This window comes from Erythrolamprus reginae, chromosome 2, assembly GCF_031021105.1.
Source record: "Erythrolamprus reginae isolate rEryReg1 chromosome 2, rEryReg1.hap1, whole genome shotgun sequence".
In the NCBI taxonomy this organism is placed as follows: Eukaryota; Metazoa; Chordata; class Lepidosauria; order Squamata; family Dipsadidae; genus Erythrolamprus; species Erythrolamprus reginae.
The window spans coordinates 1,273,622-1,300,913 of record NC_091951.1 but is presented as its reverse complement, the minus strand read 5'-3'; the positions used below and the strand labels follow the sequence as shown (position 1 = coordinate 1,300,913).

Sequence of the window (27,292 nt, the reverse complement as noted above, 5' to 3'; positions counted from 1 at the left end):
TTTAAAATAGATTCTATTGGGTCATCCAAAATAAACACTACGTCATCAGCGAATGCTTGTGTTTTATAAATTTCTAATTTTCAATCCTTTTATTTTCTTGTCTGCTCTTATTTTTATCAACAATGCTTCTAAAGTTAAAATAAATAACAATGGTGATATTGGACAACCTTGTCTTACTCCTCTTTGTATAATTACTTTTTCTGTTTGTTCACTATTTATTATAATTTTAGCAGTTTGTTCAGAATATATAGCATCTATTATATTAAAAAACTTTGTTCCTACTTCCATCTTATTTAATTGTATTTTCATAAAATTCCAATCCACATTATCAAATGCTTTTTGAGCATCTAGAAATATAAGTGCCATTTGCTTTTCAGGGTGCTGCTCATAGTATTCCAAAGTATTAACTATTATTCTTAAATTATTTTTAATTTGTCTTCCTGGTAGAAATCCATTTTGATCACTATGTATCATATTATTTATAATACTTTTAACTCTATTGGCAAATATTGATATAAAGATTTTGTAGTCGACGTTCAACAATGATATAGGTCTGTAATTTTCAATTTTTTCTTTCTTGGTATCTGCCTTATGTATTAAGGTTATTAAAGTTTCTGACCAGGTTTTTGGTAATTTACCTGTTGTCAATATTTGATTATATATCTCAAGCATGTTGGAAAAAAATATTTCTAGTTCTAGTTTATAAAATTCAGCTGGTATTGCGTCTGGACCAGTCGCTTTATTATTTTTTTGATTCTTTATAGATTGTTTTAATTCTATATCTGTAACAGGTCTATTTAATCTTTGCTGTTGAGCTTCCGTTAAAACTGGAAGTTCTATTTTTTCCAGATATTTAAAAATTAAATCCTCACTTATCTCTTCTTTCTTATATAATTGTTTATAGAATTCCGATACTATTTCCTTTTTCTCTTCTATTCTATGTTTTATTGTACCTTTTGAATCTGTCAGATTTTTTATAATTTTATTTTCTCTCTCTTTTCTTAGTTTGTATGCCAGCCATCTTCCAGGTTTATTCGCATGTTCAAAATAATCTTGTTTTACTCTCTTTATCTTTTCTACAATTAATTCTTGTTCTATTAATCTCAGTTTATGTCTTATTAATTCTCTCTGATTTTTTAATTTGTCGTCCTTGTCCTCTTTTTGCATTAAAATTTCTAATTTTCTTAATTCTTCTACTAATGTTCCTTGATATTCTTTCTTTTCTTTATTTTTTTTTTTGCTATGAATGATATTGTTAATCCGCGTATATATGCTTTGGTTGTATCCCATAAATTTTGAGGGGTGGTATCTGTGTTTTTATTTATTTTTAGAAAAATCTCTAATTCCTTCTCTATTCATTTCTTATATTCAGGGTCTTTTATTATTGTTCTATTAATTGACCAGTTCTTTATTATCCTTTTACTTTTCCAATATATGGATAGAGGGTTATGGTCCGCCCAAGTGTTTGTCTCTATTTCTATTTCACTTATTTGTTCCATTATGTGAATAGGGGCCCAAGCCATATCAATTCTAGACCATGTCTTATGTGGGTTGGAATGAAAAGCATACTGTTTATCTTTTAAATGCTGTTCTCGCCATACGTCTTTTAATGCTAATTCTAAACTCATTTTCCAAAATGAGGCCGGTAATCGCTCTGTAAGAACCACCAACTTTCTTTGTGGAGAAAAGTGTGTCTTATATTCTGAAAAACATTGTAAGCCCCTGCGGAAGGGGATGGAAGAATATGTAGGGTGAACATTGCAGCACCTCTGCTGTCATAGAAACATAGAAGATTGACGGCAGAAAAAGACCTCCTGGTCCATCTGGTCTGCCCTTATACTATTTCTTAGGATGGATATATGTTTATCCCAGGCATGTTTAAATTCAGTTACTGTGGATTTACCAACCACATCTGCTGGAAATTTGTTCCAAGGATCTACTACTCTTTCAGTAAAATATTTTCTCAAATTACTTCTAATCTTTCCCCCAACTAACTTCAGATTGTGTCCCCTTGTTCTTGTGTTCACTTTCCTATTAAAAACACGTTGCCGGGTTGGCAACGTGGAGTGAAGCAGCTGCAAGGAGGATCTCCTCCCTGGGCTTGCTTTTTTCCTCCGATCTCCGAGACCTTTCGGGGCACAGTTCGCTTGGAGGGCGACGTGGAAGATGAGGGACTATCTGGGTATCGATTGTTAAAAGGCGTTTTGCAATCGGTGCGAAGGACACCCTTTCTATCAGAGGCTGGAGGCACCCGTCTTTGCTGTCAAAGTATGGCGGGTCCGAAACTCCAAGGAGCCACCGCAGAGGGAAGCAAGTGAGAAATACAGATCTTTCCACAATTCTTTTTTTAAGATCATACTATGTACTGCATATTGAAGAACTTATTCTAGAACTTTTTATTAGAAGTTAAAGATAGAAATTCTATTATATTGCTGAAATAGACTGCCTGTAAGGAGATCTAAAAAAAAAATTACCGTAGGAATCTACAAAAGCGGCGACGGTGAGGTGGAAAAATCCAGCAACCCTTTTTGATCGGGTGCTGGTTAATTTGAAAATACCGATCTCCGAAGGGACTTTAAAAACTTTTTCCCAGGACAGTGTTTAATTTGGATTTTTGGAACCATTGATAATATAATACTGAAGCACATAGATATTGATTTTTCCTTTGCTGGTGTGCGTGGAATCCGGAATTGAACTCAAAGATCCAATATAACAGATCGAGAGAGCAGAGGAAATATTCATCTATCCCCCTCTCTCTTTTTCCTATTTATTGAGAACTGCGGTGTTTGCAATTGGGGTGTTTGGAAGAAGGAGAAAGTAACAAAAGTGGTTCTTTGAATATAAAAAACCTGAAAGCCAAGGGAGCCGAGTGATTTGACAAGAGGACGAGGAGAACGCCGAGAACAGAAGGGAGATTTGTTCCACAATCCACAACTTTAAGAATAGGAAGCCGGCGCTGAGGACAGCCCCAGAGACGGGGTGCAAAACAGCATAGGAACCGAGGAGTCGGAGGAGAGCCGAAACAGACAAGTCAGCACAAACCAGCAAGACCTTGTACTTTCCCTGCCCCTGAAATACAATCAACCCTATAATTAACTCGTTAACTCTTTCAAAAAAAAAGAAAAGAACTGCATCTCAGAGCCGCACTTCAGAACACCTAAAGCTTTCGAAAGTCCTTGGAATAAGGACTCTTTAACAGCACGAACTACAATCAACAATCAAAGAGGGGAGAGAAGACACAATACCTCTTATACTTCACACATTTGCTTATAATTTTCTTATGATTTCTACTCTTATAATTACTCATAACTACTATACATAAGGGTATTTATATATATATAATATAGATAAGAATAAGCATTAGAACTATTTATAGTATTGTGTTAATATTTCTTCCTCATTATAATCCTCCTCTTAACATAATAAATAGATAGATAGGAATTGGAAATTGAAAGCATATTATTTGCCTAATATTTTTAAGAGTATCTTAATTGTTCTTCTTTATTTCTTTATTACTTTGGATTGCAATAAGATAGAAAACTATAGAATATTGATAAGAATTAGAACTGAACTGTATAGAAAATAAGTTTGTAAGTTTATAAGTTTATAAGTTTATATTTACATTGTTATTTACATTGCTATTTGCAAAGGAATTTAGAACCATTTAATTAATTACAAACTAGAAAGTTGATTGTTAAAATTCAATTAGTGAATGAAATACAGCAAGAGTTATTAATCTGCTTAAACACTTTTCTCTCATCTCCTATGGTGATCTGGAATAGAATATTCACTATATTGGAAAAGCAAAATCAGATCATAAAAGAGATGGCTAGTTATCAACCTAAAGGTGGCAAAAAAAACACCACCACAACAAATACAGCTTCCCCTGCCTCTCAAAGGCAAATAGATGAGATGTTAAATGTAGAGAAGGAAAAAGAGAGTACATTATTGATGCAAAATATGAATAAAACTTTAACAGTAATGCAGGAGACCATGTTGAAATTGCAGGAACTGATTACAAATAATCATGTAGAATTAAAAATGGATATACTGAGACTAGAAAATCGATTGGAATCCGCACAAGCAGAAACACAAAAAAATGAGGAAAAAATAATAATAGTAGAAAAAAGGACAGAACAAAATGAAAAAAAACTGGAACAGGTTGATCAAAAACTCATAGAATCCCACAGAGAGCTCGAAAACTCCTTGATCCAATTGGAATTAGAGAGATCATCTTACTTTCTAAGATTTCAAAATGTGGTAGAGGCAGAAAATGAAAACCTTGGGGAGATTATGACAACAATAATCTCAGGGATTTTACAGACTAACAGAGAGGAAGTCATAAATGAATTAGACGAAATTTACAGAATCAATACTAATTTTGCGAGAAGACATCGATTACCCAGGGAAATACATTTAAGATTTGCTAGAAAGATCACAAGAGACAGGGTATATGCAGCCTCTAGAGAAGGGAAAATGACATATAAAGGGAGAGAACTAAATATTTTGAAACAAATCCCTAGGAAGATTAGAGAACGAAGAAGGGAATATAGAAACTTAGCCTCCCTCCTGAACAAAAAGGAAATAACATTTAGATGGATAACACCAGAGGGGATGATGGTAAAAATAGAAGGAAGGAGAGTGAAAGTCGACAATGCGGAAAAAGCACAAGAGATATACGAACGAATAACTGCCCTAGACTCCGAATTAGAAAGTGGAGATAGACTAGAATCAAGCAAGGAAGAGGATATAGACACAGAGGGACAAGTAGACAGAAAGCAAGGACCAGAGGAAACAGAGAGAAGAAAGGAGAAGGAAGAAGGGGCTAAGACTAGATCACAAACGGCAGCGGCAGCAGATAAACAAAACTAGCTTTCTTGCTTCAACTTTTTTCCTCCCTAGGAGGAATACTTAACTAAATGCTTTCAGATATTAAATTGATTTCAATAAATATAAATGGTCTTAATAACAATTGTAAGAGAAAAAAGGTTTTTTCCAAACTCCTAAACCAGAAACTACAAATAATATGTTTGCAAGAGGTACATATTAAATTAGCACATAAGAAATTCTTAGAATATACAAAATTAGGGGAATTACATGCTTCATTAGACGAAAATGAAAAAAAAAGGGGAGTGGCCACATATGTGAAGAAAGAACTAAAACCAAAAGAAATTAAAACGGATCCCAAAGGAAGATATACAATGACAGAAATTGAAATATTAGGGGAAAAAATACTACTGGTGAACATATATGCCCCGAATCAAGAGTTAAAACAATTTTATAAAAATATACATCAAATTTTGCTTGAAACTAATTATATAAACATTTGTATGGTAGGAGATTACAACGGAATTGTAGACCCAAAAATGGACCACAAATCAGGGGGGAAAAGTAAACTGAAAAGACCCACATTACCAAACACGTTTAATAAAATGACTGAAGAATTAGATTTAACAGATATGTGGAGAGTGAGACATCCAAAAGACAAACAATTTACTTTCCACTCTGGACCACACCACTCATTATCAAGAATAGATATGGTTTGGCTAAGCAAAAGATTACATAAATCAATAAAATCCCTGGAAATAGAACCTAACACCTGGGCAGATCATAATCCGATTACTATAACTTGGCAAGGAACAAAAAAAGGTTATAAGAGATGGTCATTGAACACAAATTTACTACACGATGAGAAATATATAAAGATGATTAACAGAGAAATAAAATTATTTTTAGAAGAAAATAGGAAACAACCCACTACAACACAAATACTGTGGGACACACTAAAGGCATACACGAGAGGAATAACAATATCATATGCAGCCAAAAAATCAAAGGAAGAAAGAGCAGAACACAACTACCACACAAATAGAATAGTAAATTTGGAAAAAATCCTCCAACAAGACCCCACAAATAATCAAACAATAAACCTACTAAGAGAAGCCAAATATAAAATAAATACTTTAGAACAACAAGAACTTGCCAAAGATATAAAATATTTAAAACAAAAACACTTTGAATCGGCCAACAAACCGGGTAGATGGCTCTCGCAAAAAATTAAAAAAGCGAGAAGCGATAAACTAATCTATCACTTAGAAGATAAAAACGGAATATTACAATACGATGAACAGCAGAAAAAAGAAATAGTGAAAGATTACTACCAAAATTTATATAAAGAGGAATCAGTAGAAAGCACTAAAATTGCCAAATATATCAATGAGAATAATATACTAAAGATAGAAGAGCCAGATAAACAACTTTTAAACATGAAAATAACTCTACAGGAAATTCAATTGGCCTTAAAAAAACAAAAAAATAATAAAACGCCAGGACCAGACGGACTTCCAGGAGAATTTTATAAATATAATAAAGAATTATTTGAACCTATACTACTAGATATTTACAACGAAATCCTGGAACAAGCTAAAATCCCGAATACTTGGAGGGAATCATATATCACAATGATACCTAAAGAAGGCCTGGACAAACAAAAAATAAGAAATTACAGACCAATATCCTTACTAAACGCGGATTACAAGATTTTTATGGCAATTCTCTCAGAAAGATTAAAAAATATATTAAATAAAATAATCAGCCCGGACCAAAACGGATTCCTACCTAACAGACAAATTTCAAATTGTACGAGGACAGTCCTAGATATCATAGAATACTGTGAAGTCCATCCAGGAGAACAAGTAGCCCTGGCATTCCTGGACGCACAAAAAGCTTTCGATAGCGTCAACTGGCAATACTTAATAGCTGTAATTAAAGAATTGAAACTGGGAACCAAATTCGAAAATATCATTAAAAATACTTATACAACACAATCAGCCAGAGCAATAATCAACAATGACATGACGGAACTAATTTCAATAGAAAAAGGGGTAAGACAGGGATGCCCAATGTCCCCTTTGTTATACATATTAACCCAGGAAATACTACTAAACAAAATTCGACTAAATAATGAAATAAAAGGAATTAGGATAAAAGATGAAGAATACAAATTACAGGCATACGCAGACGATATTGTACTTTTCCTAGAAGATCCTATAAGATCTGGCCCAGAATTAATCAGAGAAATAGAAATTTGTGGAGAACTCTCAGGACTAAAAATCAATAAGCAAAAAACGATGCTTATGACTAAGAATATGACTATAAAACAAATTAAAAAATTGGAAGAAATTACAAATCTACAAACCACAAAAAAAATTAAATACTTAGGACTAATACTATCAAATAAAACTTCATCTCTTAAAAAAGATAACTATAACAAACTCATACAAGAAACTAATAAAAACTTAGAAAAATGGAAAGATTTGCAACTATCCATGTTAGGTAGAATCGCGGTGATTAAAATGGACATCTTACCCAAATTCCTCTACCTTTTCCAAACTGCCCCTATTAATATCGAACAAAATTTTTTTAAAGAGATTAATAAAACTTTTTCAAAATTTATTTGGCAAAACAAAAAACCCAGAATTCAATTCAGATACCTCCAAGACACCAAAAACAGAGGAGGATTAGGACTCCCCGATCTGAAACAGTATTACACTGCAGCGTGCCTAACATGGCTAAAGGAGTGGATTAATCTTACTAATAAAAGAATACTGGTACTTGAGGGCCATGATCTACAGTTGGGGTGGCATGCCTATTTATGGAAAGACGATAAACAAAAACAAACTGTCTTTAACAAACACATGATAAGAAAATCTCTCCTTAAAACCTGGTATGAGACTAAAAGAAAATTTTACAACAAAATTCCTAGATGGCTATCTACCATGGAAGCCATAGTATATCCGAATTTAATAGACCCTACCAAGACCATAAAATATAAAGATATTTTACATCCAAATGGAGAAATTAAAACTAAACAAGAATTGGAAATACAAAATCATAGGATGGACGAGTGGACATATATGCAAATAAAATCAAGATATAATAAGGATAAACAAATACCAGGTATAGCAAATTCCACCCAAACTCTAGACAAGATCTTAACAGGAAACGCTGAAAAACAGATAACTAAACTATACCAGATTTTATTAGAACACGAGAAAGAAAAAGAGATGATTAAAAATCCAATGGTAGCCTGGGAGAAAAACCTACAAAGAAAAATCCATATAGCAGAATGGGAGAAAACATGGAATACAATAACAAAAATCACCCTATCATCAGCCTATAAAGAAAACTATTACAAACTATTTTACAGGTGGTATCTACCACCGGCAAGACTTGCCAAAATTTACCCAGCACTACAAAATGTATGTTGGAAATGCAATAAAGAAAAAGGAACTTTCTTCCATATGTGGTGGTCCTGCCCTAAAATCCAAAAAATTTGGGAAACAATTTACAAATGGTTAAAGGAAATCACGAAGGAGGAAATAGAGTACTCACCGGAGGGGATGCTACTCGGAATTTGGAAAAAATCTTACTCGAAACAAACCCTTTTTTTAGTGACTCACATAAATACAGCTACAAGAATTGCAATTGCGCAAACATGGAAGAACAAACAGACCCCCAATATAAATTTAATAATAGAAAAAATATATACATGTGCAGAAATGGATAAATTGACAAACCTACTTAAGGGAAACAGAATCAACGAATCTGAAAGCATGTGGAACAATTGGCACGAGTGGATTCAAAGGAAAAGATTTGTATAACCTTATACAAAATAGCAGTACAAACCTTAAAAAAAAAAAATGAAAATACCATTTGAATGTTTTTACCCTGTTTTGCATTGCATAGTATTAAGTTATTATTATCCATATAACAACTGTAACCGGTAAAAAAGTTGGATAAGACCTGTAAACTGTATAAACAAATTGTGATATATGTATCTATAAAACAATAAAAAGATTTGCAAAAAAAAAAAAAAAAAAAAAACACTTCCCTCCAGGACCTTATTTAACCCTTTAACATATTTAAATGTTTCGATCATGTCCCCCCTTTTCCTTCTGTCCTCCAGACTATACAGATTGATTTCCTTAAGTCTTTCCTGATACGTTTTATACTTAAGACCTTCCACCACTTTTGTAGCCCGTCTTTGGATCCGTTCAATTTTATCAATATCTTTTTGTAGGTGAGGTCTCCAGAACTGAACAAAGTATTCCAAATGTGATCTCACCACCAGCACTCTATGCAGTGGGATCACAATCTCCTTCTTCCTGCTTGTTATACCTCTAGCTATTCAGCCAAGCATTCTACTTGCTTTCCCTACTGGCCTGACTGCACTGTTCAGCCATTTTGAGTCTGTCAGAAATCACTACCTCTAAATCCTTCTCTTCTGAAGTTTTTGCTAACACAGAACTGCCAATACAATACTCAGATTGAGGATTCCTTTTCCCCAAGTGCATTATTTTACATTTGGAAATATTAAACTGCAGTTTCCATTGCTTTGACCACTTATCTAGTAAAGCTAAATCATTTACCATATTACAGACCCCTCCAGGAATATCAACCCTATTGCACACTTTAGAGTCATGGGCAAATAGGCAAACCTTCCCTACCAAACCTTCCCCTATGTCACTCAAAGATATTAAAAAGAATAGGACCCAGAACAGACCCTTGTGGCACACCACTTGTAACCTGTCTCTGCTCAGAATACTCGCCATTCACAACAACCCTCTGATGTCTACGCTTCAACCAACTGCAAATCCACTGAACTGTCCAGGGATTAAGTCCAATCTTCACTAATTTATCTATCAGCTCTTTATGTCATAGGTGAGGGCCGTGATTTTGCAACACTCTTATTTTGGGACTAGATCTCAAGGAATACTTTGCCTTAGATTCTGAATTAGTTTTGGATACTATTTGGAATCCTGATTGTTTGGTTGTGAAAGTTCTTTTCTCTCACAATTTTGGATGTTTGAGAGGACAAATGACCACACACTCCTCTCACATGATCTCCAGAGGACACATAAAGGCCCACCTCGTTCTTTTCAGCCCCCACAGCTAAGTCCAAATAGAAATAGAAAATACAGATAAGGAATGGCACAGAAACCATCTAAGCAAAGAGACATTGACTCTTTCTTTCTTTGGAACATGAGAAGGCCAGATCCTTTCCTGACGATACCTCATAACAGTGGTTTTATAATTTAAAAAATTAACTATAATCTGTCTTCTTGAACTCTCTGATTGGCAATTAGAAAACTCTTACCCAGAGAGACCACGTTCCTACGGTTTTCCAGCATGACTTCCCAATGCAGCGCTTTCTGGTCAGGATCCAGCTGAGACCATTCCTCCTCAGAGAAAGACACAGCCACCTCCTCGAAAGACACAGGACTCTCCTGAACACAGGGAAAAACAAGAGAATTTGCAAAAATCCTTCAGGACTGGGCAGCATAGAAGTTTAATGAATGAATGAATGAATAAAAATCTGTTCATCGTCATCATTCATTTAGACAAGAGGATGGAAGGGGAACTCCAATTTGTAGACAAGACAAAACTTTTCCCTTTCTTACTTGATTTGGAGGTTCAACCGTTGTTTGATCTCCGTCATAAAAACCAGAAAGCTTCATTCTTTGTTTCTCTGTAAGGAATAATTTCAAAATGCATAATTCTACAGAGTCTACGGAGAGGGGCAGCATACAAATCTAATAAATAATAAAATAATAATAATAATAATAATAATTAACAAAATAGGAGATATACTATAAAAGGGAAGAGAGAACAAAGGTAAGACAGATAGATGGACAATCTTCATTACCTTCTGTGGTGTCCTGACTTTGATCTTCCCAAGGGATCCTCCAGGGAATTGACCTCTGAGGGGGATTTGATGGATTGTTATTTCCCTCAAGATCTCTGATCTCCACAGTGCAGTACTTCAAATAGGAGGAAGGAAAAAAGAAACAGAATTAATATATGTCACAGGACACAACACAACCTCAAAGTCCCCAATTTCCATCCGTGAGGTTGAGAAACAATGTCCTACAAGAATTGGAGAATTGCCATAAGTGATGAATGCCAGAGAGGTTTGGGAAGGGGGGCTGAAATATTTACATATGTTCTCTATTCCCTTCTGAGCTCCCAAAAGTGTCTCACCTGCAACTGGACCTGCCCCTTCTGCTCCTCCGCCTGGCTCAGGAGGAGGGCTTCCGCCAGGGCCACCACCTGGGAGCTGGTCTCTGCTCCACACTCCCGCACCCAGCCCTCCATCTCTGGGGGCAGAAGGGACAGGAGATGCTCCAGAACCACCAGGTCCAGCATCTGGGCTTTCGTGTGCTTCTCTGGCCTCAGCCATCTCCTGCACAAGTCGTGGAGTCGGCTGCAAAGTCCTCGGGGACCCTCAGCCTCCTGGTATTGGATGGAGTTCCAGGGCTGAACTTCCGAAGGGAGGATGGGTTCTTCCTCCAGGATCTTCTGCCCAGGTCTTGTCCAGAGCTTCCCCCCCTTCCCAGGCTGAGCGGCTGCAGGGCCTTTTCCGCTTCCCCCCTTTGCAACAGGTGGGGTCTCCATCCTTTCTCTGTCCAAAGGGGTCCAAGGACTCTTGTGGGTCTCCAGACGCCTTTTCCTTCACGGGACCATTTCTGGGAACATAGGACGAATCCCTCCAGGTGATCCCGCTCTTTTTTTCTTCCCCCAGGAGAAAATGGGGCCTTGCAAAGACCACAAATGGCTTCCGGTTTCTGTCTCTGAGGTGGAAGGAAAAACAAAGGCCCAGAATGAGAAGGTGGAATTCAGCCCCTGAGGGACCTTCACCCAACCTGCCCGGAGCCCCAAGAGGCTCATCCCAGCGCAGGGCCCAGGTCCCCCGAGCAGGGCCGGGAAGGAGGCAGCTGCAGAGGCCGCCCCGCTTCTCTCCCCCTCCGGAGACAGGATCGGGCCCTGGGGGAGCCTGGGGCGAATCCCGCCTCCTCTGTCTCCTCCTCGCCCGCCTTCTCCTCTCTTGCTGGGTCTCCGCAAAGTCCAGCCCCCCCCTTTCCCACCTTCTTTTGCAGGGAGCCCCGCCCCCCTCACCTGGCGCAGGCCTGGATGTCCTCCCACCGGACTCTCCGTCTCCTACGAGCACCAGCCGTTAAGGAGAGCGAGTGTAGCGTCCAAAGCGACAACGTTCAGTGATGTCACTTCCGTTTCTGCCTCCTCTGCAAAGCCCCGCCCTGCAATGGGGAAGCGCCTGGAGTTCCCTTCCCTTGGCAGAGGGCGCCCTCTGGTGGCTTTGGGGCAAAGTCCCAAGCTGGGAGAAAAGGCGGGAAAAGAGGAACGCAGGGGTGAGGGAAGGGAGGGGGCGGGGCTGAAAGGCTCTTCCTCCCCTCGGGGCCCCCTCCCCCTCTTCCCTCCGCTCGGCTTCCCCATTGAGGTCCCACAGATTCCTCCTCTGGGGCTGGGGGAATCCACGTCCTCTCTCTTTGAAGCACCATCCGTGGTTCTGCTGGTGGGGGCGAAGAGGGGGAAGAGAAGGGCGGGAAAGGGCCTTCAGTGCTTTTGGGGGAATGGGGAGGAAAATCTCTGCCTTGATTTGAAATAAACCTTTAAACTCCGTAAATCTCAAACACGTCATAGAAACATAGAAGACTGATGGCAGAAAAAGACCTCATGGTCCATCTAGTCTGCCCTTATACTATTTCCTGTATTTTATCTTAGGATGGATATATGTTTATCCCAGGCATGTTTAAATTCAGCTACTGTGGATTGACCAACCGCGTCTGCTGGACGTTTGTTACAAGGATCTACTACTCTTTCAGTCAAATAATATTTTCTCATGTTGCTTTTGATCTTTCCCCCAACTAACTTCAGATTGTGTCCCCTTGTTCTTGTGTTCACTTTCCTATTATGTACACTTCAATCCTGAATCTTATTTAACCCTTTAACGTATTTAAATGTTTCGATCATGTCCCCCCTTTTCCTTCTGTCCACCACACTAGACAGATTGAGTTCATTGAGTCTTTCCTGATACGTTTTATGCTTAAGACCTTCCACCATTCTTGTAGCCCGTCATATTTGGGTTTTTTTTTTAAAAAACATTCACAGAAGACAGCCAAGATGATCCTGAGGTAAATCGCAAAAAGCACCCAGGAGAAAAAGGCGGGGAAAAGGGGAAACATCCTTTTCCACCCTCAGCAACCAATCAGAGAGCAGATCTCATCAGGCAGGAGCCCGTCCTCACTCAGCCTTCTCCAGCTATTAAATTGGATATTTTAACATTTGAAACGTTCCAAAGAAACAAGATGACTTTGCTTTTCTCCGTTAGATGGAATTGTCCTTCTAGAAACAGATGCTGACATCATAATTTGCAAAAGCAAAGAAGTTCTGCTGACCAGAGGGATATTTTAGCTGGGATTAAGAGCTGTCTCTTTAAGAGATTGCATGATGGGGAATGTAGTCCCTGATGTTAGAAAAATCCGCAGAGCTCTGTACAATAATAATTAATAATAATAATAATTTATTCGATTTGTATGCCGCCCCTCTCCGAAGACTCGGGGCGGCTCACAACGATAAAAACAATATTATACTGGCACAAATCTAATATTAAAAAGCTGGCAATATATGTTTTACTTCAATTACCAACTTCTTTTCATTAGTCCATTTAGTGGGTCCAATTGGACTTCCAAATAGGGTTATTACCTTTGCAAGTTTATAATTATTGGGTTTTATAATAACCATGACCCCATCTGTGTCCCTGACTGACCGACTGGCTAGAGGCCAGAAAAAGCTCCTGCCTTTATGAACTCCAACCCAACTGGAGAATAGTGAAGGCATCAGTGGTGGGTTGCTCCCAGTTCGGCCCGGTTTGTGCAAACTGCTAATGAATGTAGCGTAGGGCTTCGGCCACCTGTCGCAATGTCGTCGCAGGCAACCCGTGTGTGCTCAGTACTATCTGCACACGAGCAAAAGGGCCACACATGCACGAAGTGTCCGTGCGCTCCCAACCCGACCCAGTAGCCCAGGTAAGTAGAACCCACTACTTTGTGTGCATGATCTCTCTCTCACCATGGGAGCGAATTTCTTTATTTATTATTATTTATTTATTATTTGGATTTGTATGCCGCCCCTCTCCGCAGACTCGGGGCGGCTAACAACAGCAGTAAACAGTAAATAACAAAATCCAATATTAAAAAACAGTTAAAAACCCATTATATAAAAAACCAATCATACGTACAAACATACCATGCATAAAATTGTAAGGCCTAGGGGGAAAGAGTATCTCAGTTCCCCCATGCCTGGCGGCAGAGGTGGGTTTTAAGCAGTTTACGAAAGGCAGGGAGGGTGGGGGCAATCCTAATCTCAGGGGGAGAGTTGGTTCCAGAGGTCGGGGCCGCCACAGAGAAGGCTCTTCCTCTGGGTCCCGCCAAGCAACATTGTTTGGTTGACGGGACCCGGAGAAGACCCACTCTGTGGGACCTAACTGGTCGCTGGGATTCGTGCGGCAGAAGGCGGTCCCTGAGGTAATCTGGTCTGGTGCCATGAAGCGCTTTATAGGTCATGACCAACACTTTGAATTGTGACCGGAAACTGATCGGCAGCCAGTGCAGGCCATGGAGTGTTGAAGAAACGTGGGCAAATCTTGGAAGCCCCACGATGGCTCTCGCAGCTGCATTCTGCACGATCTGAAGTTTCCGAACACGTTTCAAAGGTCGCCGCATGTAGAGAGCGTTACAGTAGTCGAGCCTCGAGGTGATAAGAGCATGAGTGACTGTGAGTAGTAGAATTTACCATTTTATACATTATGTAACGCAAGTGGGGATTCTTTGAGTGGCGATATTTGTCCTCGCATGACCTTTTGACATGCGCAGAAGGCCAAATCTCATGCAGGCAATGCAACACATTTTTTCCACGTGGCCTAGCTGGGAAGCAGGGATGTTAACAGCAAGCCCACTTGAACTCCTAGATCCAACTTCAAGAGACTCACACCCAGCAATCTTGGGTGCAGGGATCCTGCTAGGACTGATGTTCGTCCACTGCTTGTCACTTCTCCACCTCTTCCCTGGTGTTGCAGCTGGTGCAGCACCTAAAGCCCATGTGGGCACATCTCAGAAAGGGGAACACAGCCCCTTGGGCCCCAGCCAGATCTCAGTTATGCATAGCAGGTCAGCCACATCCTCCATGTGAATGTCCCATATAAGAGGGCCCTTGTTGATTACGGACCTGGTGTTCAGAAGCAGCAGCAGCAGCCTGAGATCAGGGTCCTGACAATCCCTGTCACCAGCTATACAACTCGACACTGACGGGCCAGGACAAGGAATTCCTGTGAGGTAGCAAGTCTTAGTTCCCTTTTTTCCCTTCCCCGTAGGCTTATAGAATTTATACATGGTATGCTTCTTGGTATGATTGGTCTCTTAAATTGGGGTTTTTTAGATTACTTTTTAATATTAGATTTGTTATATTGTTTTCTTCATTGTTGTTAACTGCCCCGAGTCTTCGGAGAGGGGAGGCATACAAATGTAAATAAACTAAACTAAACAATGCATTAATGTAAGATAAATAAGATGGAATAAATCAGCCAGCTCTTGACTATTTCCTATGATGGTTAGAATGGTGATATCAGTCAATAACAGTCCCATGTTTGAGGAGCCTATCACTAAAAGTAGAACTCGAGGCAAGGTCAATAATGTCCATAAAAATTAATGTCCACAGAATTAACAGCAACAACGAAGTCCACTTCAGTCTTAATTCTTCAGTGTTAATTCTATACAATGCTGAAAAACATTCCATTTGTTCTTTGTAAATTAAATCTGGGATCTAGACTGGTTGCCCCCTAGAGAAGGAACATTTATAGTTTGGGTTTTGTTTTGTTTTTCATAATAAACCCAGCTGCATCTGGGAACATTAAAAATCCTTGTGGATTAGCTGAAAAAAATGCAGCGGTTTTACAAAGTGAAAGTTGTGAGTGTTTCAACAAGAAATGCAAATTCTGGAAGAGAAAAAAATATGTGAGCAAGAAAATGGATGGAGAATTTCTAAATAAGTGGAAATGGAAAAGATTCAATTTGACGTTTTATTGAAAACACCTTCAACTCCTATTGATGACTTTTAGCAGTGGATTCAGCCTTTCATCTTTCTGAGGTCACTAAAATGAAGATCCAGATTGCTGGCTTTGCACACTGCCCCGAGGTAAAGTGGTAAAGCACTATGGAGGAATATATAAATCTAAGTGGAATTGCTAAGGCTATAGTTTCTCTCGAGCATGGATACTTTTATGATGAGATAGATGCATGCATTTATACGGCTTCCTCCCTGTGTGGATCTTCTTATAATAATAATAATTAATAATAATAATTTATTAGATTTGTATGCTGCCCATCTGCAGAGACTCGGGGGGGGGGGCCTCAGAACAATAATACCAATGTTACAATGGAAACAAATCTAATATTGAAAAACAGCTTAAAAAAACCCCATCATTTAAAAACCATGCGACACACGCATACCATACATAAAATGTAAAAGCGTGGGGAGGTGTCTCAGTACCCCCATGCCTGCCGATAAAGATGGGTCTTAAGTAATCTGTGAAAGACAAGGAGGGTGGAGGCAGTTCTGATCTCTGGGGGGAGTTGATTCCAGAGGGCCAAGGCCGCCACAGAGAAGGCTCTTCCCCTGGGGCCCGCCAAACAACACTGTTTAGTCAACGAGACCCTGAGGCCAATTCTGTGGGACCTTATCGGCCGCTGGGATTCGTGCGGTAGAAGGCGGTTCTGGAGGTATTCTGGTCCAATGCCATGTAGGGCTTTAAAGGTCATTAACAACACTTTGAATTGTGACCGGAAACTGATTGGCAGCCAGTGCAGGCCACGGAGTGTTGGAGAAATGTGGGCAAACCTCGAATTGATGAGGGCATGAGCGCCTGTGAGCAATGACTCCCTGTCCAAATAGGGCCGCAACTGGTGCACCAGGCGAACCTGGGCAAACACCTCCCGCGTCACAGCCGAAAGATGATGTTCCAATGTTAGCTGTGGATCGAGGACACCAAGTTGCAAACCCTCTCTGAGGGGGTCAATAATTCCCCTCCCAGGGTAATGGACGGACAGATGGAATTGTCCTTGGGAGGCAAAACCCACAGCCACTCCGTCTTGTCAGGGTTGAGTTTGAGCTTGTTGACACCCATCCAGACCCCAACAGCCTCCAGGCACCGGCACATCCCTTCCACTGCTTCGCTGACTGGACATGGGGTGGAGATGTATAACTGGGTATCATCAGCATACTGATGATACCTCACCCTGTGTCCTTGGATGATCTCACCCAGCGGTTTCATGTATGGGAAGCGCTCTGAGCAAAGGTCTTTCCACACAACATGCATTTATACAAATTTTCCTCTTTGTGGATCCTTTTTAAAAAAAAATTTTTTTTTATTTCAAATATATACATTTAAAGGACATTTTCTCAATCATTGCATCTTTACATCATCAAAACAGGCAAAAAGAAAAGGTAATTGAAAGAGAAAACCATAAAGAAAACAAAAACAGACTGTACATAACCCACCCCACCCCACTCGTCTCATTGACAGCTTAATTTAAACCCATCAGTTTTATCATACAGTGACTATCACCAGCGGATATAATTCGGACATAAGTATAACCAGATTTTAAGTAATTTGTATTCTTCAATCCTTTCTCCTATCTACCCTCACATATAATCATTTATTATAATATTCTTAAATAAGTAAATAAATCTAATATTTTTAAAACCCTTTCAAACTTATTCAGGAGTCTTTGCTTATTCAGCTCCCCCCCCCTATCTTTTGTTCAAGCCGTTCATAAAATTCTTTCCATACTTCATATCTTCTTGGTCCTTAAGCTCCATTGTCATCTTGTCTGCTTCTGCAAAGTCAAGGATCTTTTTAATCGAGCTTCTTTCGGTTGGCATTATTTCCTGTTTCCAATATTGTGTAATTTTTGCTGTTATTATGTGTTGAATTAAATAGTAATGTTCTTTCTTCATTGATTTTTCCAAAATGCCAAGTAAAATTTTTTCCGGTTTCAATTCTAACTTTTGTTGTATCATTTCTTCTAATCTGATCAGAAACTTTTATGTAAAATTATTTTTGGTTTATGTTTGGGGCATAAACTACTATTAAAATTGTTTTTTTATAATATATCAAAATTTTGATACTTAGGATCCTACCTTCCTCATCGGAATATGATTGTTTAGGATTTAACCATTCCTGTACGTAAACCGCAATTCCTCTTTTTTTGTTTTGGCTGATGCTACAAAGAGCTTTCCAAGCATTTATTTGGCTTCTCCCCTGTGTGGATCCTTTTATGGGAAATAACATCACTTCTTTGAGCAAAGGCCTTCCCATACGCCATGCATTTCCATGGCTTTTCCCCTGTGTGGATCTTCATATGGGAAGTAACTGCACCGCTATGAGCAAATGTCTTTCCACACTCCATGCATTTATACGGCTTCTCCCCTGTGTGGATCCTCTGATGGGAAGTAAGGTGACCTCTTTGAGCAAAGGCCTTTCCACACTCTATGCATTTATACGGCTTCTCCCCTGTGTGGATCTTATTATGGGAAGTAAGTGCACTGCTATGAGTAAAGGTCTTTCCACACTCCATGCATGTATACGGTTTCTCCCCTGTGTGGATCACCTTATGGTAAGTAAGTGCACTTCTTTGAGCAAAGGTCTTTTCACACTCCATGCATTTATATGGCTTCTCCCCTGTGTGGATCCTCATATGGGAAGTAAATGCACAGCTCTGAGCAAAGGTCTTTCCACACTCCATGCATTTATACGGCTTCTCCCCTGTGTGGGTCCTTTCATGGATAGTAAGTGCACTGCTCTGAGCAAAGGTTTTTCCACACTCCATGCATTTATACGGCTTCTCCCCTGTGTGGATCTTATTATGGGAAGTAAGTGCACTGCTATGAGTAAAGGTCTTTCCACACTCCATGCATGTATACGGCTTCTCCCCTGTGTGGATCACCTTATGGGAAGTAAATACACTTCTTTGAGCAAAGGTCTTTCCACACTCCATGCATTTATATGGCTTCTCCCCTGTGTGGATCCTCATATGGGAAGTAAGTGCACTTCTTTGAGCACAGGTCTTTCCACACTCCATGCATTTATATGGCTTTTCCCCTGTGTGGATCTTCATATGGGAAGTAAATGCACTGCTCTGAGCAAAGGTCTTTCCACACTCCATGCATTTATACGGCTTCTCCCCTGTGTGGATCCTCTGATGGGAAGTAAGTTGACCTCTTTGAGCAAAGGCCTTTCCACACTCCATGCATTTATACGGCTTCACCCCTGTGTGGATCACCTTGTGGGTAGTAAGATGATCTCTTTCAGCAAAGGCCTTTCCACACTCCATGCATTTATACGGCTTCTCCCCTGTGTGGATCTTATTATGGGAAGTAAGTTGACCTATTTGAGCAAAGTCCTTTCCACACTCCATGCATTTATATGGCTTCTCCCCTGTGTGGATCCTCTGATGGGAAGTAAGTTGACCTCTTTGAGCAAAGGCCTTTCCACACTCCATGCATTTATATGGCTTCTCCCCTGTGTGGATCTTCATATGGGAAGTAAATGCACTGCTATGAGCAAGGGTCTTTCCACACTCCATGCATTTATACGGCGTCTCCCCTGTGTGGATCCTCTGATGGGAAATAAATTGATATTTCCAACCAAAGGTCTTTTCACACTCTATGCATTTATACGGCTTCTCCCCTGTGTGGATCCTCATATGGGAAGTAAGATGACTGCTCTGAGCAAAGGTCTTTCCACACTCTATGCATTTATATGGCTTCTTCCCTGTGTGAACATCTTTATGGGAAATAAGATGACTGCTCTGAGCAAAGGGCTTTCCACACTCCATGCATTTATACGGCTTGTCCCCTGTGTGGGTCCTTTCATGGATAGTAAGTGCACCGCTATGAGCAAAGGTCTTTCCACACTCCATGCATTTATACGGCTTCTCCCCTGTGTGGATCCTTTCATGGATAGTAAGTTGCTCTCTTCTTCTAAAACATTTTCCACATTTCAAACAATTATAAGGCTTCTCTTTTGTCTTAATCCCTTTTTGAGATGTCAGGTAGTTATTTCTAAGAGAAAGAATGGATGTCTCATTGTAATTTTGTCTGTTGTGTCTTCTGATTGCATCGTCTCCTTTGTTTTGGGTTAAATGGTGTTCATTCGCTTGTACTTTACCTTTGATTAACTTCACACTTTCCCCAATATATTTTTTCTCCCTTTTCTTTTGTTGGGCAAGAATGTCCTGCATCGGAGCATCAGTGGAAGATGAGCTTTCCTGATTCCAATTCTTTGACTGGCTTCTCTCAGGGCTTTCGAATTCCATTCCAATTCCAAACTTCTCAATCCCATCGTTACCATTGATCAGTTGGAACAGTTCACAGGAATCTTGATTCTCCTGCCCATTATGACCTTCAAAGCAAAAGGTAATGAAATGAAATATATAATAAAACAATATATAACATTTCAGATCCAATTAATTAAATATCTAAAAAAAACCCAGTGCCATAAAAAACAGTCTTTCCCATTCAATCATAAATGCATAAATGAGTCTTAAGACTCTTGCAGAAGGCAAGGAGGGTGGGGGCAGTACGAATCTCTGGGGGGAGTTGATTCCAGAGGGCTAGGGCCCACACAGAGAAGGCATCTATCTATCTATCTATCTATCTATCTATCTATCTATCTATCTATCTATCTATCTATCTATCTATCTATCCTAGGCCCCGCCAACTGACATTGTCTAGTTGATGGGACCTGGAGAAGGCCAACTCTGTGGGACCTGACCTGTCGCTGGGATTGATGTGGCAGAAGGCGGTACCCTAGGTATTCTGGCCCGATGCCATGTAGGTCTTTATAAGTCATAACCAACACTTTTGAATTGCGTCTGGAAACCAATTAATAATAATAATAATAATAATAATAATAATAATAATAATAATAATTTATTAGATTTGTATGCCGCCCCTCTCCGAAGACTCGGGGCGGCTCACAAATTGGCTGCCAATTCAGTCCCTGGAGTGATGGTGAGATATGTAAATGAGATTAACTGTTTTTACTATCCGGAAATTTCTCCTTAGATCTAAATTGCTTTTCTCCTCGATTAGTTTCCACCCATTGCTTCTTGTCCTGCTCTCAGGTGCTTAGGAGAATAAACTAGAAGACTCCCTCTTCTTTGTGGAAGCCCCTGAGGCATTGGAAAACTGCTATCACCCTTGGATCTGGTACGGGCGTCAGTTCTCAGAGAACGGAGAACTAAAGGACATAGAAACATAGAAGACTGACGGCAGAAAAAGACCTCATGGTCCATCTAGTCTGCCCTTATACTATTTCCTGTGTTTTATCTTAGGATGGATATATGTTTATCCCAGGCATGTTTAAATTCAGTTACTGTGGATTGACCAAACACGTCCGCTGGAAGTTTGTTCCAAGGATCTACTGCTCTTTCAGTGAAATAATATTTTCTCACGTTGCTTTTGATCTTTCCCCCAACTAACTTCAGATTGTGTCCCCTTGTTCTTGTGTTCACTTTCCTATTAAAAACACTTCCCTCCTGAACCTTATTTAACCCTTTAACATATTTAAATGTTTCGATCATGTCCCCCCTTTCCTTCTGTCCTCCAGACCAGGGGTCCCCAAACTTTTTACACAGGGGGCCAGTTCACTGTCCCTTGGACTGTTGGAGGGCCGGACTATAAAAAAACACTATGAACAAATCCCTATGCACACTGCACATACCTTGTTTTAAAGTAAAAAACAAAATGGGAATGTACTATTTAGAGGGGGGAGAAGGTCTGAAATTCATATATGTTTATGTTTTGTTTTTAATTTGCTTTTGTTGACATCTGATTGGCTATACAATGTTTTCTTGACATGAAAAATGTATAAAGAAAGAAGGAAGCACTTTGGCATAATGGTTATTAAGTTAGAAATATAATTGGTGTTGCACTTTTTGAAGGAACATTATGGAGGAAATTTAATTTAAAAAATGAATGTAACTGGATGACAAAATTAGAAAAAAAACTTTTGCAACTTTTTTGATGATTGATATTAGTTATTAACAAAATACTGCATTTTATTCATGGAAAATTAGATGGTACACTGTATTGTTTGAATGTATGTTGAGAGAAAATTTTTAAAAAATTACCCCCACCAAAAAAACAGTCCTTCTTCCCTCTGTCCCTCCATTCATTTCATTCTTCCTTCCTTCTTTCCTTTCTTCCTTGTTCCCTCCATTTCTCCTTCCTTCCTTTCCTCCTTCATTCCTCTCCACTTCTCCTTCCCTCCCTCTCTTTCCCTTTTCTTTCTCTCTCTCTCTTTCCCCTGTGCTCTTGTTACTCAACGGCGGGCCGAATAATGGCCTCAGTGGGCCGCAGACTATACAGATTGAGTTCATTAAGTCTTTCCTGATACGTTTTATGCTTAAGACCTTCCACCATTCTTGTAGCCCGTCTTTGGACCTGTTCAATTTTGTCAATATCTTTTTCTACGTGAGGTCTCCACAACAGAACATAGTACAGTGATCCCCCGGTTATTGCGTCCCCGACCATTGCGAACAGGGTAATTTGCGATTTTTGAACCCGGAAGTCAGAACACCATCTGCGCATGCGTGCCTTTTTTTCTATGGGCACGCATGCGTAGATGGGCCGGGCAGATCAGCTGCTGGGCGGCTTCCCTAGGTCTTCCCCCTCTTGGCGGGCATCAGCGAGGAGTTTCCCCACTGCCCACGCAAACTCCTCGCTGCTGCCGCTTCGCTCGGGCCGCTTCCCAGCTGAGTACTCAGCTGGGAAGCGGCCCGAGCGAACGGCTTGTCCGCAGCCTGCCTGCCCGCGGCTCGCGCGCCCTTCTCCCGCCCACGCCGTTTGCTCGGGCCGCTTCCCAACTGAGCCCTCAAGCCAAGCGCAGAAGTTCGCTTTTGGCGCTTGGCTTGAGGGCTCAGTTGGGAAGGCGCGCGGGTGTTTTAAAACGTCCCCGCCGACATGGGGGGCTCGCTAGCACCCCCCCAAACCCGGGTTGGGGGTTCGGGGGGGTGCTAGCGAGCCCCCCATGTCGGCGGGGACGTTTTAAAACACCCGCCCCGCCCCCAATCTTCAGCTCCAGATGGTGTTTTTACTTCCGCAGCGCTACTTCGCGAAAACCCGCTCGTTGCGGGGGGTCCTGGAACGGAACCCTCGCAAGGAGCGGGGGATCACTGTATTCCAAATGTGGTCTCACCAGCGCTCTATATAAGGGGATCACAATCTCTCTCTTCCTGCTTGTTCTACTTCTAGCTATGCAGCCAAGCATCCTACTTGCTTTCCCTACTGCCTGACTGCACTGTTCACCCATTTTGAGGCTGTCAGAAATCACTACCCCTAAATCCTTCTCTTCTGAAGTTTTTGCTAACACAGAACTGCCAATGCAATACTCAGATTGAGGATTCCTTTTCCCCAAGTGCATTATTTTACATTTGGAAACATTAAACTGCAGTTTCCATTGCTTTGACCATTTACCTACTAAAGCTAAATCATTTACCATATTACAGACGCCTGCAAAAATATCAACCCTATTGCACACTTTAGAGTCATCGGCAAATAAAGGCAAACCTTCCCTACCAAACCTTCCCCTATGTCACTCACAAACATATTAAAAAGAATAGGACCCAGAACAGACCCTTGTGGCACACCGCTTGTAACCTGTCTCTGCTCAGAATACTCGCCATTAACAATAACTCTCTGATGTCTACGCTTCAGCCAGCTGCAAATCCATTGAACTATCCAGGGATTAAGTCCAATCTTCACTAATTTATCTATCAGCTTTTTATGTGGAATTGTATCAAAGGCTTTGCTGAAGTCCAGGTAGGCAATATCCACAGCACCACCTTGATCCAACACCTTCGTGACTTTGTCAAAGAAATCAATGAGATTAGTCTGACATGATTTGCCTTCAGTAAAGCCATGCTGATTTGGGTCCAATAAGTTATTGTTTTTTAGGTGCTGATTTATCCTCTTTTTGAGTAGAGTCTCCATCATTTTAACTAAAACTGATGTCAAGCTAACTGGCCTGTAGTTACCAGCTTCTTCTCTACTGCCCTTCTTGTGGATAGGCACAACACTGGCCATTCTCCAATCCTCAGAAACATCTCCTGTTAACAGGGATTGGTTAAACAAATCAGTCAGGGGGGTAGCAATGACAGATCTGAGTTCTTTAAGAACTCTGGGGTGGATGCCATCTGGACCCATTGCCTTATTTATCTTTAATCGTTCAAGTTCTTCTAAGACATCGGCTTCTAAGATCACTGGAGCTGAATCCATACAGCTGGAAGCAATGCTATATCCCTCTATAGTATTATTTTGTAAGGACTTCAGTGTTGTAATCATAGGTTTATAGGCACTGAAATTTAGGAATAAAATATTACTGGAGAGTGATGTTTTAAGCCTAATGGGCGCTGTATAAAACCTTAATTCTCCCTCTATTGAAAGGAAGCATGAGTCCAGGCTGAGTAAGCAAGCTGCAGAATCCATGATCATGTTGGGAAATTGACTTGATATACAGCATGAAGAAAACATATAGCTAACTTCCATATAAGGAAATATATGCCTTACTCTCATTCCTTTGCTAATCACCAATAAACACACAATCCAGGAAAAGGCAAAGAACGGAGCTTCCGTTAATTACCTATAGGGAAGCCACAAGGGAAGCCTTATATGGTGCAAGAGTGAATGGTAGTAAGGGAATGGCTTAATGTATGTGGCGTTCGCGAATTGGTTATTCTGTACCACATGTCAGGAAAAGTGAAATACAATAAAAGGAGAGATCTTGATTTAACAGAGGTCGTCTCATCGAGAAAACTTTCTCTATCGCTTCATTCTGATGTGGCAATCATGGCATGCTGTGCCTCCCTAGAGGTCGACCCACTGAAGGAGGGCTGCATGCCTTCACTTCAGTGCGAGATCACACAAGACCAGTAACACAAGAGCTCAAGCTACTAATCTTGCAGGATCTCTTGTTCTTGGGTTCACTTTCCTATTAAAAACATTTCTCTCCTGAACCTTATTTAACCCTTTAACATATTTAAATGTTTCGATCATGTCCCCCCTAATCCACTAAACTATCCAGGGATTAAGTCCAATCTTCACTAATTTATCTATCAGCTCTTTATGTCATAGGTAAGTATGAATGAGGAGCGTGATGCTGCAACACTCTTATTTCAGGACTAGATCTCAAGTACTTGAGGGAGGGCTAGTCCCAAAACCTTTGCTCCTGAATTGGATTGGGAGAATTCTCTTCCATGGGCTGTCAGGCTGAAGGCATCTTTGATTGGAGACTTTGCCCTCCCACACTTTATGCTTTAGAATGTATTCTTGGTGTGGGAACTTGGGAGGGGCTGTTGCATAGAGATGTAGCCACAACAAATTCCTTTTAGATTCTCAAGGTCATCCTTCGTTCGCTTGATATAAGTAACGCACATGTTGGCAAAAAATGACTGGCCAACGTAATGAACTTGTCAGTGTAGGGACAAGGGAATGAACTTTAAACTGGGTGGACAAACCCTCGTAGCTATAGATTCGGGTTTCTCACAGATGTGCTAACATGGCTCTGTTAATAAATCGGAACTTTGAGGAATACTTTGCCTTAGATTCTGATTTAGTTTTGGATGCTATTTGGAATCCTGACACAGTTTGGTTGTGAAAGTTCTTTTCTCACACAATTTTGGATGTTTGAGAGGACAAATGACCACACACTCCTCTCACATGATCTCCAGAGGACACATAAAGGCCCACCTCATTCTTTTCAGCCCCCACAGCTAAGTCCAAATAGAAATTGAAAATACAGATAAGGAATGGCACAGAAAGCATCCAAGCAAAGAGACATTGACTCTTTCTTTCTTTGGACCATGAGAAGGCCAGATCCTTTCCTGACGATACCTCATAATACTGGTTTTATAATTTAAAAAATTAACTATAATCTGTCTTCTTGAACTCTCTGATTGGCAATTAGAAAACTCTTACCCAGAGAGACCACGTTCCTACGGTTTTCCAGCATGACTTTCGAATGCAGCGCTTTCTGGTCAGGATCCAGCAGAGACCATTCCTCCTCAGAGAAAGACACAGCCACCTCCTCGAAGGACACAGGACTCTCCTGAACACGGGGAAAAGAACAGAACGGGAGGATTCATAACATCTGTTCATCTTCATCATTCATTTAGACAAGAGGATGGAAGGGGAACTCCAATTTCCAGACAAGACAAAACTTTTCCCTTTCTTACTTGATTTGGAGGTTCAACCGTTGTTTGATCTCCATCATAAAAACCAGAAAGCTTCATTCTTTGTTTCTCTGTAAGGAATAATTTCAAAATGCATAATTAACAAAATAGGAGATATTCTATAAAAGAGAAGAGAGAACAAAGGTGAGACAGATAGATGGACAATCTTCATTACCTTCTGTGCTGTCCTGACTTTGATCTTCCCAAGGGATCCTCCAGGGAATTGACCTCTGAGGGGGATTTGATGGATTGTTATTTCCCTCAAGATCTCTGATCTCCACAGTGCAGCACTTCAAATAGGAGGAAGGAAAAAAGAAACAGAATTAATATATGTCACAGGACACAACACAACCTCAAAGTCCCCAATTTCCATCCGTGAGGTTGAGTGAGAAAAAGGAACAATGTCCTACAAGAATTGGAGAAGGTTTGGGAAGAAGGGCTGAAATATTTAAATATGTTCTCTGTTCCCTTCTGAGCTCCCAAAAGTGTCTCACCTGCAACTGGACCTGCTCCTTCTGCTCCTCCACCTGGCTCAGGAGGAGGCCTTCTGCTAGGGCCACCGCCTGGGAGCTGGTCTCTGCTCCACACTCCCGTACCCAGCCCTCCATTTCTGCAGGCAGAAGGGACAGGAGGTGCTTCAGAACCAGCAGGTCCAGCATCTGGGCTTTGGTGTGTTTCTCTGGTCTCAGCCATCGCCTGCACAAGTCGTGGAGTCGGCTGCAAAGTCCTCGGGGACCCTCAACTTCTTGGTATTGGATGGAGTTCCAGGGCAGAACTTCCGAAGGGAGGATGGAGTCTTCCTCCAGGATCTTCTGCCCGGGTCTTGTCCAGAGCTTCCCCCCCTTCCCAGGCTGAGCGGCTGCAGGGCCTTTTCCGCTTCCCCCCTTTGCACCAGGTGGGGTCTCCATCCTTTCTCTGTCCTGCAGAGCAACTCCAAAGGGGTCCAAGGACTCTTGTGGGTCTCCAGACGCCTTTTCCTTCACAGGACCATTTCTGGGAACACAGGACGGATCCCTCCAGGTGATCCCGCTCTTTTCTTCTTCCCCCAGGAGAAAATGGGGCCTTGCAAAGACCCCAAATGGCTTCCGGTTTCTGTCTCTGAGGTGGAAGGAAAAACAAAGGCCCAGAATGAGAAGGTGGAATTC

The 27,292-nt window shown here is 40.7% G+C and overlaps 2 protein-coding genes across 6 annotated transcripts in view; both read right to left on the bottom strand.

The window, feature by feature from the left end:
* LOC139162876 (zinc finger protein 721-like) overlaps positions 1–27,292 on the bottom strand; it is a 360,849-nt gene that overhangs the window by 154,729 nt on the left and 178,828 nt on the right. For 2 of the 5 annotated variants that reach the window (XM_070743757.1, XM_070743756.1), the window contains exons 2-6: positions 26,642–27,245; positions 26,323–26,437; positions 26,151–26,218; positions 25,894–26,023; positions 17,259–20,317 (exon numbers count right to left, since the gene is read on the bottom strand). The exons of 1 other annotated variant lie outside the window; for it this stretch is intronic. In XM_070743757.1, coding sequence (XP_070599858.1) covers positions 18,138–20,317; positions 25,894–26,023; positions 26,151–26,218; positions 26,323–26,437; positions 26,642–27,055 — 2,907 coding nt within the window. In that variant the 5' untranslated portion in view covers positions 27,056–27,245 and the 3' untranslated portion in view covers positions 17,259–18,137. Of the gene's footprint in view, positions 1–17,258; positions 20,318–25,893; positions 26,024–26,150; positions 26,219–26,322; positions 26,438–26,641; positions 27,246–27,292 lie in introns of those variants that run through there. 2 more of the 5 variants (XM_070743755.1, XM_070743760.1) reach the window with 1 other exon arrangement.
* On the bottom strand, positions 10,110–11,458 carry LOC139163168 (zinc finger protein 202-like). The gene is made up of 4 exons (XM_070744133.1): positions 11,044–11,458; positions 10,709–10,823; positions 10,464–10,531; positions 10,110–10,289 (listed from the first exon to the last, which is right to left on the bottom strand). The coding sequence occupies exons 1-4, from the start codon at positions 11,455–11,457 to the stop codon at positions 10,110–10,112; spliced, it is 777 nt and encodes a 258-aa protein (XP_070600234.1). The 5' UTR covers position 11,458.